This window comes from Macaca thibetana, chromosome 14 (assembly GCF_024542745.1).
Source record: "Macaca thibetana thibetana isolate TM-01 chromosome 14, ASM2454274v1, whole genome shotgun sequence".
Classification (NCBI taxonomy): Eukaryota; Metazoa; Chordata; class Mammalia; order Primates; family Cercopithecidae; genus Macaca; species Macaca thibetana.
The window spans coordinates 10,450,739-10,468,109 of record NC_065591.1 but is presented as its reverse complement, the minus strand read 5'-3'; the positions used below and the strand labels follow the sequence as shown (position 1 = coordinate 10,468,109).

General features: G+C 59.9%; 4 protein-coding genes across 19 annotated transcripts in view; 2 read left to right on the top strand and 2 right to left on the bottom strand.

Annotated features, from left to right (window-relative positions):
• MARK2 (microtubule affinity regulating kinase 2) overlaps positions 1–10,412 on the top strand; it is a 76,206-nt gene extending 65,794 nt beyond the window's left edge. For 3 of the 13 annotated variants that reach the window (XM_050757129.1, XM_050757124.1, XM_050757137.1), the window contains exons 11-19: positions 36–148; positions 1,595–1,727; positions 1,998–2,179; positions 2,466–2,563; positions 3,383–3,544; positions 4,186–4,443; positions 5,490–5,516; positions 7,643–7,687; positions 8,257–8,617. In XM_050757129.1, the coding sequence (XP_050613086.1) occupies positions 36–148; positions 1,595–1,727; positions 1,998–2,179; positions 2,466–2,563; positions 3,383–3,544; positions 4,186–4,443; positions 5,490–5,516; positions 7,643–7,687; positions 8,257–8,617 (1,379 nt within the window). Of the gene's footprint in view, positions 1–35; positions 149–1,594; positions 1,728–1,997; positions 2,180–2,465; positions 2,564–3,382; positions 3,545–4,185; positions 4,444–5,489; positions 5,517–6,878; positions 7,235–7,642; positions 7,688–8,256 lie in introns of those variants that run through there. The other 10 variants (XM_050757125.1, XM_050757127.1, XM_050757126.1 and 7 more) reach the window with 10 other exon arrangements.
• Positions 1–17,371, top strand: part of OTUB1 (OTU deubiquitinase, ubiquitin aldehyde binding 1) — a 238,450-nt gene that overhangs the window by 137,593 nt on the left and 83,486 nt on the right. The window contains exon 1 of one of the 3 annotated variants that reach the window (XM_050757211.1): positions 12,276–12,279. The exons of 1 other annotated variant lie outside the window; for it this stretch is intronic. The gene's annotated coding sequence lies outside the window, so the exon portion shown is untranslated. Of the gene's footprint in view, positions 1–12,275; positions 12,280–15,311; positions 15,318–17,371 lie in introns of those variants that run through there. One more of the 3 variants, XM_050757212.1, reaches the window with a different exon arrangement.
• The window catches only part of PLAAT3 (phospholipase A and acyltransferase 3), a 369,991-nt gene that overhangs the window by 328,982 nt on the left and 23,638 nt on the right, over positions 1–17,371 (bottom strand). The gene's annotated exons all lie outside the window — the stretch shown is intronic.
• On the bottom strand, positions 10,622–16,600 carry RCOR2 (REST corepressor 2). 2 transcript variants are annotated; one of them, XM_050757200.1, is made up of 12 exons: positions 15,752–16,600; positions 14,978–15,034; positions 14,603–14,683; positions 14,327–14,379; positions 14,079–14,240; positions 13,841–13,965; positions 13,685–13,754; positions 13,378–13,593; positions 12,270–12,347; positions 12,075–12,132; positions 11,703–11,932; positions 10,622–11,572 (listed from the first exon to the last, which is right to left on the bottom strand). In XM_050757200.1, the coding sequence occupies exons 1-12, from the start codon at positions 15,876–15,878 to the stop codon at positions 11,258–11,260; spliced, it is 1,572 nt and encodes a 523-aa protein (XP_050613157.1). In that variant the 5' UTR covers positions 15,879–16,600; the 3' UTR covers positions 10,622–11,257. The 2 variants fall into 2 exon arrangements, with proteins under 2 accessions (XP_050613157.1, XP_050613158.1); XM_050757201.1 differs by lacking the exon at positions 11,703–11,932 and having other exon boundaries at positions 15,752–16,577.

The window sequence follows — 17,371 nt, the reverse complement described above, 5'->3', positions numbered from 1 at the left end:
TGAGGCCAGTGTTAACGATATGTCCCCCTGTGCAGAGCTGATGGTGTCCATGGGTTACACACGGGAAGAGATCCAGGACTCGCTGGTGGGCCAGAGATACAACGAGGTGATGGCCACCTATCTGCTCCTGGGCTACAAGAGCTCCGAGGTGTGTGCTCCCCGCTCCATTCTCTGACCTGGCCAGCCTCACTGTCAGTAGCACCCATGCTTCTAACACCTGTTGAAGGCAGAAGCTCATCTCTGAGTAGGTGTGCTCTCTGCTCACCAATTTTAAGCCTCAGCTTTGGTGTCTAAGGTCCTCTGGCCCATTCACTGATCTCCATGACTGAATTGATAGAAAGCTGTTAGGGTCGGTGTGAGACTGGGTCAGAGTTTCAATACGGGTGAGTAGTTGATCTAGGTTAGTCTGCGTTGATTAGATGGGTCTAGGTCATCGGCTAGCACTTCTGTGTTGATCTAGATATCTTTGTGTCTTTCTGTATCTGGAAGTGTACATTTCTGCATGGGTGGGTGGGTGTGTGTGGGGCAGGGGGGTCTGTGTGTGTATCTGATCAGAAGCTTGAGTCTGTTGCTTTTTTTTTTTTTTTTTTTTTTTTTTTTTTTGAGACGGAGTTTTGCTCTTGTTGCCCGGGCTGGAGTGCAATGGCAGGATCTTGGCTCACTGCAACCTCCGCCTCCCGGGTTTAAGCGATTTCCTGCCTCTGCCTCCCAAGTAGCTGGGATTACAGGCATGCACCACCACACCTGGCTATTGAGTCTGTTGCTTCTGTCTAGTGCTTTATGTTTGGGTTGTGTATCTGTGTGTGTGTGTGTGTATGTGTCCGTCTTCCTGTCTGTGGATCTGGAGACTTTGTGATTGTTCTTCTGCCCATTTGGGTTTTGTTCATTATCTGTGTGTCCCCACATGAACTCCCAGCCTCCCTGCCCTGCTGTCCCTCTGGTGGTGGGATCCTTAAGAGGCACCTGCTTGCTGGGCGCAGTGGCTCACGCCTGTAATCCCAGCACTTTGGGAGGCCGAGGTGGGCAGATCACGAGATCAGGAGATGGAGACCATCCTGGCTAACACGGTGAAACCCTGTCTCTACTAAAAATACAAAAAATTAGCCGGGCGTGGTGGTGCGCGCCTGTAGTCCCAGCTACTCGGAGGCTGAGGCAGGAGAATGGCGTGAACCCGGGAGGTGGAGCTTGCAGTGAGCCGAGATCACGCCACTGCACTCCAGCCTGGGTGACAAAGCGAGACTCCGTCTCAAAAAAAAAAAAACAAAAACAGGCACCTGCTGCCACTTGGTGTAGGCCCATATTGCTCTGTGTTGAGGGGAGTGGTCTTGAGTCTGGACATGTGTTCTTGTGGATATTTGTGTCTCTGGGTGTGTGGCTTATGTATTCCTCTCTGAGGCTGTGTCTGTCAGTGTCTGTGTCAGAGCATGTGTATCTCCAGGGTGAAGGGGAGATTTATTGGTCTTACAAGTGGACGTCTGGTATGATCCTGGGGTGTTGGATTGTTGGGAGAGGGTGGTATGTGTAAATGTGTCCATCTGTAGGGATTTCCACGTGACTTCTGCCCTCCCTTGAAGCTGTTTTCTGTTTCTTTTAGCTGGAAGGTGACACCATCACCCTGAAGCCCCGGCCTTCAGCTGATCTGACCAATAGCAGCGCCCCATCCCCATCCCACAAGGTACAGCGCAGCGTGTCGGCCAATCCCAAGCAGCGGCGCTTCAGCGACCAGGGTAAATGCTTTTGGGAGTTGTAGGTAGGGAGTCACCCCTCTCCAGAGAGGTCACAGGTTCTGTGGGGACTTGGGTAATAGAGCTAAGTTTCAGTCCTTGTTCAGCCACTTATTAGTAGCACGGCCATGGGCAAGCCACTTCCCTTCCCTCACCTCTGTGGAATGGGGGCTTGCTGGGTTGTTGGCCAGCCCTGTAGGAGATGAGCATGCATGGGGCTGGTACTCAGTGGACCCCTTGGCCTTACGCATTCCCACCCTCCCTCTGGCCCAGCAGCTGGTCCTGCCATTCCCACCTCTAATTCTTACTCTAAGAAGACTCAGAGTAACAATGCAGAAAATAAGCGGCCCGAGGAGGACCGGGAGTCGGGGCGGAAAGCCAGCAGCACAGCCAAGGTGCCTGCCAGCCCCCTGCCCGGCCTGGAGAGGAAGAAGACCACCCCAACCCCTTCCACGGTGAGCCGCAGCCCCCGCCCTCTCCTTCCTTCCTGCGGTGGGGCCTGCCCTCTCCAGGCAGCTCTTCTCTTAATTCAGACTCTGTTCCCTTTGGCTGCCACTTCTGCTTGCAGTAGGAAGCCTCGCTGCCAGGAGTAAAAGCAGAATCCTTTCCTTAACCTACCGCTGTCTGCTTCAGGTGGAAGGGAGGGGAAGCTTGTTCCATGAACCTGCGGGAGAACCTGGCTGTAGACCACTTTGGCTTTCTGATAGAACGCTTGCCCTTTATTCCCCATATTCCCCACAGAACAGCGTCCTCTCCACCAGCACAAATCGAAGCAGGAATTCCCCACTTTTGGAGCGGGCCAGCCTCGGCCAGGCCTCCATCCAGAATGGCAAAGACAGGTGAGAGACCCGGGCCCTGCCTGCCTCGCTCCCTAGGAGCCACGTCTCACAGGGTGATGTCTGTCAGCAGCACCATCTCCTGTCCCTGCCAGCGCATTGCTCCCTGCTCCCTGGAGTTCCATCCTGGCTGTGTCCAGTCCAGCTTTCCCCTCCCCTATTCCACGCCATTGCCTCCTCCCCATCTTCCTCTGACTGCTTCTTGCAGTTTGCCAAGTGTGGGGCTGACTCTCAGCTGCATGCTCGCTTCTCGACCACGGCCAGGGCATGGCAGCTGCCCTTCTCTAGACATGAGCACCTAAGGCCTTGTGTTGGGGGTCCCAGCTCAGGGCAGAACCAAGAGATGCCCATCTGGAGCGGTGTACACATAGAGGGCAACTCCAGCCATCCCCATGAGACCAGAGCTCCCCAGCCTTCACCGGCCGCATTTCTTACTGTTGCATTCCTGGCTCTATCTCTTCAGAGTTTATGAAAGCTTCCCCTCAGCAACACCCCACTCTTTCTGTAGAAGAAACTCTCTTGTTCTTAGAATTCTTAGGAGGCCAGTGCAGCCTGGAGGCAGCAGCCCCTTGTCTGCTCTCCTTCATTTCTGGTTTCCTCTTCCCAGGCTCTGACCCACCTCGTTGCTTCCCGACCTCACTCACCTCCACTCCCAGCCCCGCATTCCTCAGTTCTGACTTGCATCCCGCTGCTGCCCAGGCCTGACCTCTACCCTGCTGGAGCTCCCCAGCTCTGGCCCTTCCCCTGCCCTTGCTTCCTAATCCAGGCCTCCTGCCCTCACTCACCCCTAACACGGGCCTCTCCGCTGCTTTTGTCTCCTAGCCTAACCATGCCAGGGTCCCGGGCCTCCACGGCTTCTGCTTCTGCCGCAGTCTCTGCGGCCCGGCCCCGCCAGCACCAGAAATCCATGTCGGCCTCCGTGCACCCCAACAAGGCCTCTGGGCTGCCCCCCACGGAGAGTAACTGTGAGGTGCCGCGGCCCAGGCAAGTGTGCTGGGGCAGCTGCTGCACCTGCTGCCCTCAGCCCACCCTACCCCCTTGCCCCAGCAATTTCTTCTTCCCACTTGGGGGTCCTGCTCTGTTCTTGTCATCTTAGCCACAAGAAATGGGTCTGTCCCCTGCGGCCAGGAAGTGGAGGGAACAAAAAAGAGCGTTAATGCCCCTCTTTTCCAGTTCTCCCTCTCAGAACAGGTATGCAGGAAGCTGTCCTAAGGCTCCAAAGGGAAACCTTTTTGTTCTGAACCTTCCTGGGTTTCCTTAGGGACCCCGGGGATAGTCGGCATCACAGGGACTCAATCCTCGAGGGTTGGTCCCCATTGCCCGCTTGAGGGTCCAGTCTGCCCGGCTCCCAGGGAGGCCGCTCTATCCAGCCTAAACCACACTCCACACACGGGTCCTTCCTTGCCTCCCTCCCTCCCTTCCCAAACCATCTCCTTCCACTTCCACAAGACTTCCCTCTCACCACTGTCCTCAATAGTCACACCCTTCCTTCTGTGTCCTCGTGATGGCTGCCTCTGCCCTAGCATCCCCCTCCCTGTCCCCACCACAGGGTGTCCAGGTGCCCAGTGATGATGGCTGTCCTGTACCCTAATTCATCCCCCTCAACCCCACTTCTCTTCTCACAGCACAGCCCCCCAACGTGTCCCTGTCGCCTCCCCATCCGCCCACAACATCAGCAGCAGTGGTGGAGCCCCAGACCGAACTAATTTCCCCCGGGGTGTGTCCAGCCGAAGCACCTTCCATGCTGGGCAGCTCCGACAGGTGCGGGACCAGCAGAATTTGCCCTATGGTGTGACCCCAGCCTCTCCCTCTGGCCACAGCCAGGGCCGGCGGGGGGCCTCTGGGAGCATCTTCAGCAAGTTCACCTCCAAGTTTGTACGCAGGTAAGCAAGGAGCTTTGGGTGGCAGAGAGGCTTAGGCCAGGCCTTCCTACCTGACTGGGAGTGGGTTAGGGGTTGGGGGTTGGGATTTGGGACACTCTGTACTGGTATTGGGTCTTGGGGTTAGAAGAGGCTTGGGGAAGCACAAGAAATTGGGTCTTTGTCAACACCTTGTATGCCCAGGCCCACCCCTCTTAGGCCTCTCCCCAACTCCTTACAGGCACCCCTCATTCTCTGGCCCCAAGCAGATGGCCGATGCCGCCTCCTCTCTAGGAGAGTGTGAACTCAGATGCTAAAATAAAAGCCCCCCCTTCTCTCCTGGGTTCCCATGGAAACTTATATTTGGTGACGCAGCTGCAAAGTCATGAGGCATGAGCCAGGCTGGGGCCAGCAAGGAAAATTTTGTCCTGGTCTCTTGTCACTTTGACTGCCTCTCCCCTTAGCTGGTTCTGTTTGTGGCTGCAGCCACAGCCATGCCCTTCCGCCCGGGGGTTCTTACGGTGAAACCTATAAATGAAATCACTGGCGAGGGCCCACAGTGGCCTCCTCCCTAACCTAACCAGAGGTTGTGCCAAAGCTTTCCTGTGTTGGACCCAGGGTGGGGATCTCTTCATGGGGTTTCTCACACCTGAGCCCCCAGCCACCACAGAGGGGCAGCTTGAAGTGCATCCAGCCAACTGGCTGGCCTCCTGGGATGCTCCGCGTCCCTGTCATGCCCATTCCTCTCCCTGCCTTGGAGTAGCAGCTCAGGAAGCAGCAGGGGCTTTGAGAGAGCAGGCTCGCCTGCCCTTCCTCTACGTTTCACTCCACTCTGCTGGAGGAGCCAAAGCCACTGCCCCATCTGAACCCCAGAATGCAGGTGTGAGGCCTGCAGAGAGGGTGGGCAGGTCTGAAAGCCTGGGACTCTAGTCTCGCTGAGCGGCTCTTCCGAAAATGGGATGACCCTTGAACCTGTGAAGCCACTCCCCACCTGCTTATCCACATACCGTCTTGTTGGTTTTTTTTTATTTCTTTTTTTATTTTGTCTTTTTTTTTGTTTGTTTTTTTAGAAATCTGTCTTTCAGGTTTGCCAGAAGGTAGGCGTTGAGCCCGCTGTGTGTGTGTGTGTGTGTGTGTCCGTGTCCTGTGTCCTGCCTCCATCACTAACTCCCCTTTTCTGGCTCTTACTCTCCTCCATCTGCTTAACCAAGTCTGTGTGGCCCTCCTCTCTCTGCCATCTTAAAGGGATGAAGACTGCCTCTGATTGGGCAACGGCACAGGGCCTGCCTTCAGTGCCCCCAGTACGAACAGGCAGGGCTAAGAGGCCACATTGGCCCACTCAGGGCAAATGGCTTTAAAAATGAGGGGCCTTCCTTGGGCCCACAGTTACGCCTGTCCTCAAGTAAGGGGAGACTGTCTCAGGGAAGCCTCCCTTTAAGATTGTCTCCTCTCACCCACCCCACCCCATCCCCACTCCCCCTCACTCCAGGTTTTGGTCACAGTGTTGGGATCCTTTCCTGGCCCTTTCCCCTGTCATGTGCATGCGCTGTGAGGAAGCTCCAGGGTTACAAGTGCATCTGGGATGGTATCTTGTCTGTCTCCTGGGCTTCCTGAACTTCAGAGCTGTGTGACCTCTTCCCCTTGGCCTATGGGATGGCAGGACTTTGGAGACACTACAGGGACCCTGGGGCCCCAAGGTTTCAGTCTAGATCCTCCAGACCTTAGGAGCTTTTGTCTCACAAATGGAGCACAGCACCCCCTCCTGGCAGCTCCTGCAGGACTAGCCCCACCCACCCGCACCCCTGCCCCAACACCCCTGCCACCAGCAGCATCTGGATAAATCAAGCCTCTTCTCCTCTGGGCTGTTTTCTCCAGATATGGCCTGTCCCTTCCAAAGTGCCGGGAGCTGGGACATTCCAGGGCAAGGGCCGTTCTACCCCAAGCCCTAGCAAAACAACAGATCTCTGCACCCTTACCCAGGGGTCTCCCTTCATGGGCCCCTTCCTGGCTGTTTCACCCCTGGCCTTAGGCTCATCCTCTCTGCAGGCCTCGGGGGCCAAATACCAAGCTGAAGACCAAGGGCCAGGTTAAGAGTGCTTGTTCCCCAGGGCTGTCTGCTCAGGCCCTGCACTGGAACTGGGATGCCTGGCAGGCACATTGGTGCCACAGCTAATGGAGGAACGTCCAGACAGGGTCTTCAGGCTTTCCCCATTCCCTCCTCCTCTCACCCAGCGCTTGACTGCCTGGCTGGCTGCTGCCTCAAGGGGCCCCAGCAGGGGGCTGCCCCACAGGGCATCTGGAGAGAGCGGGGCGGGTGCCTTCCTCGCACAGCCGGGCTCCCTGCTCGCAGTGCGCTTGTGTGCACCCCTGTGTTGGTTGTGTCTTCCTGTTTATTTCTATGTGCTGCTGCTCTTTCTCCTTCCTCTCACATCCTCCCTCTGCAATCCCCAATTTCCTAGCTCCAGACACCCATCTTCCAGCCAGGAGCTGGAGAAGCCGCTCAGCGGGGCCAGACCTCTTCCCCACCCACCCACCCAAGGTGTCTGCCCCGCCCCGCCCTCGTCCTCCCTGTGTATGAGCAGATGGCCTGGCAGGCCAGCAGGTAGGGGAGTTGGGAAAGGTCGGAGGAGGCGGCCTTTTCCACTCAGCAGCAGGCACCCATCCCCAGGTGCCTACCATGCAGACCCAGGCCTTGGCACTTTGAGCCTTCTGACAGAGACCCTTGCGTAGCCACAGCCCCTCATCCTACAGAGACCCAAAGCATTGCAGCCCCTTTCCTCCAAAATGACTGCAGTCCTGAGACCCTAGCGTGTGGCTCCAAAAACTTACTCACACCCACAACCCCCAGAACAGCGCGTGAGCCCTGGCTGTGGGGGAGCAGCCTCGTGCCCGGCTGTGTGCTCGGTGTGCTCAGGGAAGTGCGTGCACAGCCACTCCCCCTCCTCCCCCAGAGCGGAGGCTCCTTCTCCCCGGCACAGATCTGGGAGTGTGGGGAGGGACAGGCCCCATGTGCTGGGCTCCCTGCTGGAAAGGAATGGTTGAGCCGCCAGTGTGAGGTGCTGCAGAGCCCTGTTGGCTTGCCAGGTGATGGGCAGAGGGCCCTGGGCTTGGGTCCTGCCCACCCACTGGTGGCACCTCCCCAGACCCACTCTCATCTGGGTCTGTGGCGGCGGAAGGAGCGAGAGATCCCAGCACTAAACTCTCCCTCGCTCTGTTTTTTGAGGAACCTGAATGAACCTGAAAGCAAAGACCGAGTGGAGACGCTCAGGTGAGAGGGCTGGAGCCAGCACTGGCCCTGCCCGGGCCACCGGGCTTGCCACAAGCCTCCTGCTCCTCTCTTCCTTCTGCCACTTGGCTCTTCCTCCCGTGGTTCTGCCCTGTCCCTACCCTCTGGGGCCTCCCTTTCCTCAGAGAGTTTCCCCTTCCCAAACCCAATTGCAGGAGTTAATGGGCCCTTCTCTTCAGGTCTGGTATATTCTGGAAGTCGGAGTTCTGGGTCGGGTGGTCGGGGCTACAGATTCCTACCCCTGGCCTATCCCACCTCCCTGTGCTCCGAGGCTTCTTTCTGGAGATAGAGTCTGTGCTGGTGCTATTGAGGGCACCGGTGTCTTCCCTGACCCCACCCCGCCTACCCCAAGGCTGGCTTCTCCCCTTCACTGTCCTGACACATAGGGGTTGGAGGACTGCCTCCCTCCGCCCCCGCGGCCAGGGGCCGTGCCTGGCTGCTCCTGCTCCCTCCCGCTCTCCTCTCTGGGCTCGAGGGCTGTCTGCCAGGGTGGCCCTCCTGGGGTGGGGTGCCTCAGCCCCCCGTGACGCCCGCCTCTGCCCTCTCCACAGACCTCACGTGGTGGGCAGTGGCGTCAACGACAAAGAAAAGGAAGAATTTCGGGAGGCCAAACCCCGCTCCCTCCGCTTCACGTGGAGTATGAAGACCACGAGCTCCATGGAGCCCAACGAGATGATGCGGGAGATCCGCAAGGTGCTGGACGCGAACAGCTGCCAGAGCGAGCTGCATGAGAAATACATGCTGCTGTGCATGCACGGCACGCCGGGCCACGAGGACTTCGTGCAGTGGGAGATGGAGGTGTGCAAACTGCCGCGGCTCTCTCTCAATGGGGTTCGATTTAAGCGGATATCGGGCACCTCCATGGCCTTCAAAAACATTGCCTCCAAAATAGCCAACGAGCTGAAGCTTTAACAGGCTGCCAGGAGCGGGGGCGGCGGGGGCGGGCCAGCTGGACGGGCTGCCGGGCCGCCGCGCCGCCCCACCTGGGCGAGACTGCAGCGATGGATTGGTGTGTCTCCCCTGCTGGCACTTCTCCCCTCCCTGGCCCTTCTCAGTTTTCACTTACATGTTTGTGGGGGGTGGGAGATTGTTCTCCCGCCCCCCACATTCACCCCTGCCCAGAGATTCCCCCTTCCCCTCTCCCCAACTGGAGGCAAAGGAAGGGGAGGGTGGATGGGGGGGCAGGGCTCCCCCTCGGTACTGCGGTTGCACAGAGTATTTCGCCTAAACCAAGAAATTTTTTATTACCAAAAAGAAAAAAAGAAAAAAAAAAAATCCCAGCGGCCACCTTTCCTCCCTGCCCCATTGGGACAGTCGAGACTGGATCTGTGGGGTTTCCCGGGAGGGTGGCTCAGGGCTGGAACACTCTCAGGCAAGAGTGGTGGAGCTCCCGTCAGGCCCTCCGCCAGGCCCACTGTGGGCTTCTTCCCTCTCCTCCCTCCTTCCCCTCCAAGCAAACCACCAGAGGTGGCCTTCCCCTGACCTCAGGCCCCTGGGCTGGAGGCCTGGGTGGCGGGGCAGGGGGCGGGGGTGCTGCGCAGCCCTGCAGTGGGTGGGACTGGGGGCTGCCCCGGGGCTGCCGAGGCTGGAGGGCCGGCACAAGGCTCCGCCTCCCTCCACACTGTACCCTCTGCCCCTCCTTCCCAGAGCTGGGCATTTCCTTCCACAAGCTGCTGTGGGGACGTGTGTTCCCTCCTCAAAGTCTGTGCCATCTTCTCCCACCCCTCCCGGATAGAAGGAGGGGCTGACCCCAGGGCTGGGAGAGGGGAGGGGACTGCAGGGCAAATTGGCTCCTCGGTCCCCAGGGGGGCCGCTTGGGCTGTTGGTCTCCAGAGCAGGGCCACTGGGCACTCTGTGATGGGGGAGCCTTTGTCTGAAAGCACAGCCCCCTCGCCCTTCCTCTCCCCATGGCTTCCCCTTCATTGGCATTAATCTGGGCACCAGCTCTCTCCATAGCAGTGACTTCCCTCACCACTCTCATCTCTCAGCCTTGCCTTTTCTTCCTGACACTGTCGCCCCCTCCTCTCAGGAGACACTGCCCAGGGCCTCCAGGGCCACCTGGCAGAAGGCTGGGTTAGGCAGCAGGGCCGGGAGCATCTGCCCTCCACAGGGTGGGGGACGGATAGGCAAAGCGACTCCCAGCTTGCTGCCCTCAGTGGCCAGTGTGGGCATGGGCGGTTTTGGGCGCTTGGCTGGTGGTGGCCACTGCATCCCTTAATTTATTTCTCTGCTGTTTCTGTTCTTGAGAAATTGAGGGAGGGAGTCCTACACAGAGGCTGCCCCTACCCTCACCTGAGTTGTACATTTTTTTGTGATGGGTTTTATTTTTTATTTTATTATTTTATTTTTTTTTGATTTATGATGACTCCACCCCTCTTCATCACCCCCGCTCCCAGGCCAGGCTCAGCGATTAAGTCGAGCCCTTGCGTCCTAGGAAGGGGCCTCGCCAACCTCAGCCCTCCTGCCCCACACTCCTACTGCGGCTCAGACCAAGGGCTCCCCCTCCCTCCCTTCCCCCCTCCTGCCCTATGGAACAGCCCGGGTGCTCTGAGGGGGCCGGGAGGGCATGGCTTGGCTCCCAAAGGGGGTAGGGGCCCGGGGCACCCAGGCAAGGTGGCCCCTCCCCGGCTAGCCCCCTCTTCCCCAACCCTGCACTTAGTTTCTCCTCTGGATCAAACACATAATAAAGAGAATGTTTGGAATCTGAGCTGCCTCCTCCTGTTTCTTCTCCCAGCCAGGCAGGGACCCAGTCCCCTGTGGGCAAGATGTGGCCCAGCACGCCTGCCTTGCAGGACAGACTTGATTCCTGTCTGGGGCCATTGCTGGGTGGGCCCAGCTCCCCACCCACCCACAAGGCACAGACAGGAAGCAAAGCCCAGGGCCCTCGCACCAAAAGGGAAAGAAAACTCAGTAAGCTTAGGTTTTATTTTTTTTTAATTTTTAAAAAATGTTGAAAAATAAATCCATGTCTGCATAAATTCCCAACCCCCATTTCTCCAAGTTTCTGGAAGGTGGGTTTGGTGAGCACCCTCAGCTCCACAGCATTTCCCAGCTGGCCCCTGAAGACAGAGCTTCTCTTCCAGCCTCTGCTGCTGTAAGGCCCCTCTGCCCACCTCCCCCTCTGCAGCCTCCCTCCCCACCTCACCCCAGACTTATTGCTAAAATAAGGGAAAGAGGAATGAGAACAGCCAGCACACCCAACTGCCCTCTCCCCACCCCATGCTAAGGTCACTACCCCCGACACACAAAGGGCAGAGCCCAGAGGCCAAGCCCCAGCAGGCTAGGAGGCAGCCATTCCAGTCCCAGCCAGGAAGCGAAAGTGCCCTCAGGCCAGCTCAAAGGCCCCTGAGCCTGGCCATGGCCACAGGAGACAGGCCCAGCTGCCAGGAACACATGCAGAACCCACAGGGCGGGGCTGGGCTGTGCACAGCTCTGGTCTTCCAAAGACCCCGCCAGATCCCTAGTCCCTTCTGTCCTCGGTGACACCAGAGATGCCTGGGGATGGCCAGCAAAGGGATCCTGGAGCCTGTGGTTGGTGGAAGACCACAGGGCTCAGAGTGAGGGTGCTGGGGGCTCCAGAGGGGCTCCAATCAGGGTGGGTGGGGGCTGAGGGCCAGGACGGGCACTGTGGCGGGAGGCAGCCAGAGCGGGGCGGATGAGAGGTGGTGGGGGCTGGTTGGGGGCCAGCCGGGGCTGGAGGAAGCGGCCCTGCTGCAGTGGGGGTGGCTGTCGGAGCAGAGTGGGAGCCGTGGGCAAAGGTGGCCTCAGCAGTGGGGGCGGCTGGGACAGCGAGGTGGGAGGTGGAGGGGGTGGTGGTGCAGGGGGCACTGATCGGGGCACAGACGTGGAGACCGCTGTAATCTGGACCTGAGGGGAGAGAAAAGAGTGAGAAACCAGGCTCTTCCTGCCCTCAGCCCAGTCTAAGGACCAAGGCAGCGCCTTGCCTCGCCTCGCCTCACCTCTTCTCTCTGAGGGGTTTCTCTCACCCCCTTCTCACCTCATCATCTTCCTCTAGGGCTGGGGCTGGCAATGGAGCCCCTCTCCTAGCCTCCTCCATGGGGACCGGGGCTCCAGGGGCCCCATCCTGCTCAGCCTCCCATTCCTGCAGCACCTCCTCCAGATTGAAGCGGCGCCGGTAGCTCACAAAGAAAGTCTTCACCTGGGTCAGAGTCTTGTTCCCAATCACCTCTGCAATAGCCCCAAAGTCTTTGCCATACCTACGGATGGCTGCAAGGGTCAAAAGGGCAGCAGCGTCAATACCCCTTAGAACTAGTTACTTCCTTGACCCTTCCCCTCTGCCCCCCCCACTCCTTGGAGGGTGGGGAGATAGATTCCTGGGGTTCTCTCTTCTCACCACAGTTTAACCCACCTTGGACAGCCAAAAGCTGCTCATCTGTGGTCCAGCGGGAGTTGAACTTGGTGTTGGCCTGGAAAGCAAGGAACACACATATCCTTTAGACTTAAAACCATGCAAATGGCAGCCCTGCTCCCCAAGTAGTACTCTTTCTGCTCTACCTCCAGAGAGAGATCCCCTTTTGCACCCTAACTTAAAGAGCGGCCATACCTCCGGGGGGCGGAGTGGATCAATGCCGCCCTCCAGGGCTTGGCGTAGGCTGCTGTTTGTCTGCTTCATGCTCTGTACCTGGGAAGGCCAGGAAGTGGAGGAACATCAGACTCCCATCTCAGGCAGGCCACCATGCCCTTCACAGGACCCTACTTCTGCAAAGACACCAGCACCACTGCCCCGGCAAAGCTCTCTGCCGTCCACCATCTGGCTTGTTCCCCCTGCACTACTCAGTAGGGGAGCCGCTGGGGTTCTCCCCTTTCTGCAGACCAGTTTTTATTTTTACTATATATATATACACACACACACACACACACACACGCACATATATATATATTTTTTGAGACGGAGTTTCACTCTTGTTACCCAGGTTGGAGTGCAATGGCACAATCTCAGCTCACCAAAACATCCGTCTCCCAGGTTCAAGCGATTCTCCTGCCTCAGCTTCCCGAGTAGCTGTGATTACAAGCGCCTGCCACTCCGCCTGGCTAATTTTGTATTGTTTTTAGTAGAGACAGGGTTTCTCCATGTTGGTCAGGCTGGTCTCGAACTCCCATCCTCAGGTGATCCACCCACCTCGGACTCCCAAAGTGCTGGGATTATAGGGATGAGCCACCGTGCCCAGCCTTTTTTTTTTTTTTTTTTTTTTTTTTGAGACAGAATCTCACTCTGTTGCCCATGCTGGAGTGCAATAGTGCAGTCTCCACTCACTGCAACCTCCGCCTCCCAGGTTTAAGCGATTCTCCTGCCTCAGCCTCCTAAGTAGCTGGGATTACAGGCATGTGCCACCATGCCCAGCTAATTTTTGTATTTTTAGTAGAGATGGGGTTTCACCATGTTGGCCAGGATGGTCTTAAACCCTGGACCTCAGGTGATCCGCTCGCCTCAGTCCCCCAGAGTGCCTGGATTACAGGCGTGAGCCACCGCACCCAGCCTACAGACCAGTTTTTTAAAAGAAGGCCCAAAAAGAACACCGCATTGCCCAGAGTCCTAGAGGATGGGGCTCAGCCCCTGAACCATCTCACTTACACCTCAGCTCCCCCCAGACTTCAGTTCCCAGGTGCCGAGTGCCCCCTTTGCATAGTCCCATCATTTCCCAGGGCCCCACCTGGCGCTTGAGGGAGACGAGCTGAGAGTCAAGACCTCGGAGCGTGAGGTTGGCAAGGTCCGGGCTTCCTGACACCGCCGTGAGGCCCTCAGGGCTCAGGTACATGCCCTTGGGTGGGCGACGCCGGGTTCGCAAGGGGTGGTGGCGGTACTGAGATACCTGGACCTCCTTTTTTCCAGGGCCTGGGCGTGCATTCAGGGGCCGAGAGGGCAGAGGCTGCCAGTGAAAGGAGAGGCAGGTAGGTGGTGCAGAGCCTGAGAGAGGCAAGAGGACAGGCAGGCAGGGCCCAGAGTCTCTGGGAGCTCACCTCTCTCTTAGGGTCTCCAGGATCGGGCTCTCCCTCACTCACGCCTCCTCGACCCTCTTCGAGCTCATCACTGCTGACACAGGGGCCAGGGAGGGAATGAGGCAGGTGCCAGGAGCTCTACCTACCCCCATGCCCAGTGCCTGCTCCTGCCCCCACCTGTCTTCTTTGTCCTTGCGGCCCCCCAGCCGCCGGGCCTGTCTGTCCATCACGCTAGTTCGGCTGCGGGTCTTCTTCCAAGAGTAGTAATATTTCACCAGGCTGGGAATCAACTTGTCGGGCAGCTGGAGGAGGCAACACCAGAAGCTGGGGCCCACTCAAGACTCTGGGCCCCACGTAAGCTCTTCAGAAAGGAGGGGCAGAGGAGCGCCAGGGAGTGGGGGTGGAAGGGCTTTACCATCTGCTGGATACGCTGGAAGCACTTGCCGTGGAAGCCAAAGGCCTGTTCAAACAGCACCTTGTCCTCTACTGTCCACTCGTCAGGGAATGGGGTGAAGTTGGCCAGGTCAGCCAGCGACTTCTCTACATCGTGCTTATGCCACAGGAGCATGCCCAGCGCCTGGCCCGGGGCAAGGGGCAGCTCAGGCTCAGCTGCCCCCAGCACCATTCCACCCCATTCCCAAGTCCCTAGGGGCCAAGGCTCACCTGCTCAATGTTGTAGCCATGCTTCTCCTTGGCCATTGCAATGTACTTGTCAACTGCAGGGGCAGGAGGGGCAGGGTCTTGGTGAAGGGGGTTATAGCTCTTAACCCAGGCCTGTCCAGAAAGGGACCACCCCCCAGCGGCCAGGCCCCTGAACACGAGCCCCAGGGCAAGGGTTGGACCCACACACACCTCAGCCTCCAGCCCCCTTCTGAGAAGAGCTGGCTTGGAGCTGGGATGAACCCAAGCCCCCACCTCCCAGGGCTGTGCCCCACTCACGCTTGGCATCTGACACACAGTGGTTGGGTGACCACACCAGCATCCCCTTCAGCTCCTTGTTGCTGTAGCGTGCAGGGCTCTCTGAAAGGCCGAGGAGCAGGAGGGAAGACACTCAGATCAGCCTGGTGGCACAAGCCTGGCTGGACCCATGGCCAGAGGGCAGCAGAGGAGTGGAGCCAGGGAGGTTGAGGCCCAGAAGGGAAGGAGGGGCAGAGACCCAGACAAGAAGGCAGGGCAGGAAAGCTAACCATGCCACAGGGCCACCCACCTCTGCCAGCCTGTCCTCCCAGGGGGAGCCAGCCAAGGGCACCCCAGGTGGGGCTGCAGGCTAAGCCTCCACCCCCACCCCACTTCACAGCCTGTCCTGCCACTCACCAGGCTTGCACTCCGGAATTACGGCCTGGTAATTGGTTCCAACGCGGATCATGCTGTCTGTGGAGCCAGGGGGAGGTAGTCAGGACTCCAGGGAGGGCGGACGGGAGAGAGGATGTGGCGGGGGAGGTGGCTGGCCTGGAGTTCTTCCTGACCACCCAGGGCCCCCACCTTCCAGGAGGCTCACTTTTCCCTGATTGTCCCCCTCAGTTACCTGCAGCCACAGAAGGGACTGGAAGAGGAAAAGACCCTGTCCAGTCATGGCCATTGGGGCTGGAGGGTGGACAAGGGGACGGTTTTAGAGCCCAGGCCAAGCACAGTGCTTTGTTCCGGCTGGGGGGAGGGGAGCCGGGTTGGAGGGCAGCCCCAGACCTGGACCACAGCCCTGCAAGGAACCCAAGGCTCCTCCCCACCACAGGAGCCTCACAGCTCTGTGTGGAGGTGTCTCTCCAGCCCCTGCTCCAGCCAGACCTCAGTCCCCTGCAAGATGGCAAGGTATGAGAGATCCACTCTATGCAAGGGAGGGATGCCTCGGTCCCTGAGGAGCTGAGGGCAGGGGAGGGGCCGACAGGACGCCTCCACAGCAGCTAGGGGCCCAGGTTCCAGATTGGCTGTGCCGGCAGCCTGGGCTTGGGGGAGAAGCAAAGCAGAGGCTCCAATCCAGGAGAGGCAGGAGCCATCAGTGTAATAGACTCGTGGTCTGCAACTCTTCCCCCTCCCGCCCCACTCCGCTCCCCCAAGGCCGGCGCGCCTTTAACCCTAGGCCACCTGGCTCACCGTGCGAGTGCTCCTCCTCGCTGCTGTCATCCTCCGAGTGGGGCTGTCCGCCGTTGGGCACCGTCTTGGCCCGGCTGCGGGACAGGATCCCGGAGCCCGCGCTCGGCTTCTCCATCACCGAGGGCATTACCCCGCCCAGCTGCCCCGGGGGGGGGGGGCGCGGGAGCCTTGGGAGAGCGACAGTGGTTGCTGCACTCGCTCCGAGTGCCTAGCCCGGCCCGGCCTGGAGAGGTCGCCACTGAGGTTAGGAGAGGCAGGAGGTCAGCGTGGCTAGGGTCCGGCGGGGTGGGAGCCCACCGGGCAGCCCCAGCGCTCTCCGCGACCCCCACGAGCCAGGGCGTCAGAAAAGTTTGTGCAGAAGTGGGGGACGCAAGGGATGAGCGCAAGGTCCGGTGCGGCTGGGGTGCGATTGCTATGTACGCCCTTCAGGGTTGGGGTTCCCCTTAAGTCGGGGTCCCCCGTCCTCCGGGCGCCCTGGAACCCCACCGCCCACCTGCCCACGCCGTTCAGCGGCCGGGCGCTGCAGCGCAATCTGCGCCCCCAGGGTTCTGCGGCTCTCGGCTGCGCCGGGGATGCCCCAGTCCCCGGGCGGGGACCGGTGTCCCAAGCAGACCCCTGCCCGCGACGGCAGCCCGCCGGGGCCCCGGCGGCGGCGGCGGGACGGCGCGCACGGCGCGCGGCGCTGGGCAGAGTTGCCGGGAGGCGGGCGGAGCTCAGCCGCGGGCGCCGCCTCGCACCCTCCCTGGCGCGCTCGCTCTCCCCGCCGCGCTCGGGCTGCCGCTCGCTCGCCCGCTCTCCGCCGCCGCTCGCTCCTCGCGCACACAATGAAGCTGCTGGCAGGGAAGTAGTGCCGGCTGCGGCCTCAGCACCCCTCCCCCAGCCGATGCCTCCGCCAGCTGAACATCTGGCCCTGGGGTGGGAGGGAGGGCCCGGGGGGCGGGGCCTGGGGGCCAGGGCCAGACCTCCAGGGGGTGGGATCAGGACCCTGGTGGGGCACGCGTCCCGCTGCGGGGGCCCCCCTCGCGTCCCTGGGCTCCCAGACTTGCCCCTGGGGGAGACCCCACTGCCCCCCAGGAGTAGCCAGGGGTCAGCCCCACCCACGCGTACACCAGCACCACACACCAGTGGGCTCGGGTTACTGCCGCCTGCCCCGGGGGCCCTGGGGCCGCTTGCCCGCCCGCCCGGGTGGAGCCCAGCTTTTCCTTCCATTTCCCTTCCTGCCAAGGAACTCCCCGCCCCCCCTTCCGCAGGGGGGACCCCCCTTCATGCGCCCTTGGGGGCCAGAACGGATGGGAGGCTGGACAGGCAAGGAATGAGTTCCTCCAAGTGCTACCCAGCCAGAGCCTGGCTTCTGGTGGATCTGTGGGTCCCCAAGGGTTGCCCCAGTTCCCTTTAACTGCTGCAGTGTGCACCCCTAAACAGTGGTAGCAAGGACTGAGGGATGGGGAGTGGGAGGTGTAGGGGAAGGTCTGGGCTGCAGGGGATAGAGGAACTGGGTCTCCTCCCCACTGGGTTTACTGTCACCCCAGCTGGAAGCAGCACCCCCTCCCCCCGGACAAGCATGGGCAGAGTGACAGACAGGGAAGCGGGTAGAGCGGCACAGACGGAGATGGGGGAGGG

Bases quoted from the DNA above. Each gene is read 5' to 3' on its own strand.
- RCOR2 (XM_050757200.1), bottom strand. From the start codon at position 15,878: ATGCCCTCGGTGATGGAGAAGCCGAGCGCGGGCTCCGGGATCCTGTCC. The intron at 14,684-14,977 runs GTGAGTGGCAGG...TCGGCCTTTCAG, and splicing joins AATTCCGGAGTGCAAGCCTG to AGAGCCCTGCACGCTACAGC. The intron at 12,133-12,269 runs GTATGGCCGCTC...CTTGCTTTCCAG, and splicing joins ATCCACTCCGCCCCCCGGAG to GCCAACACCAAGTTCAACTC.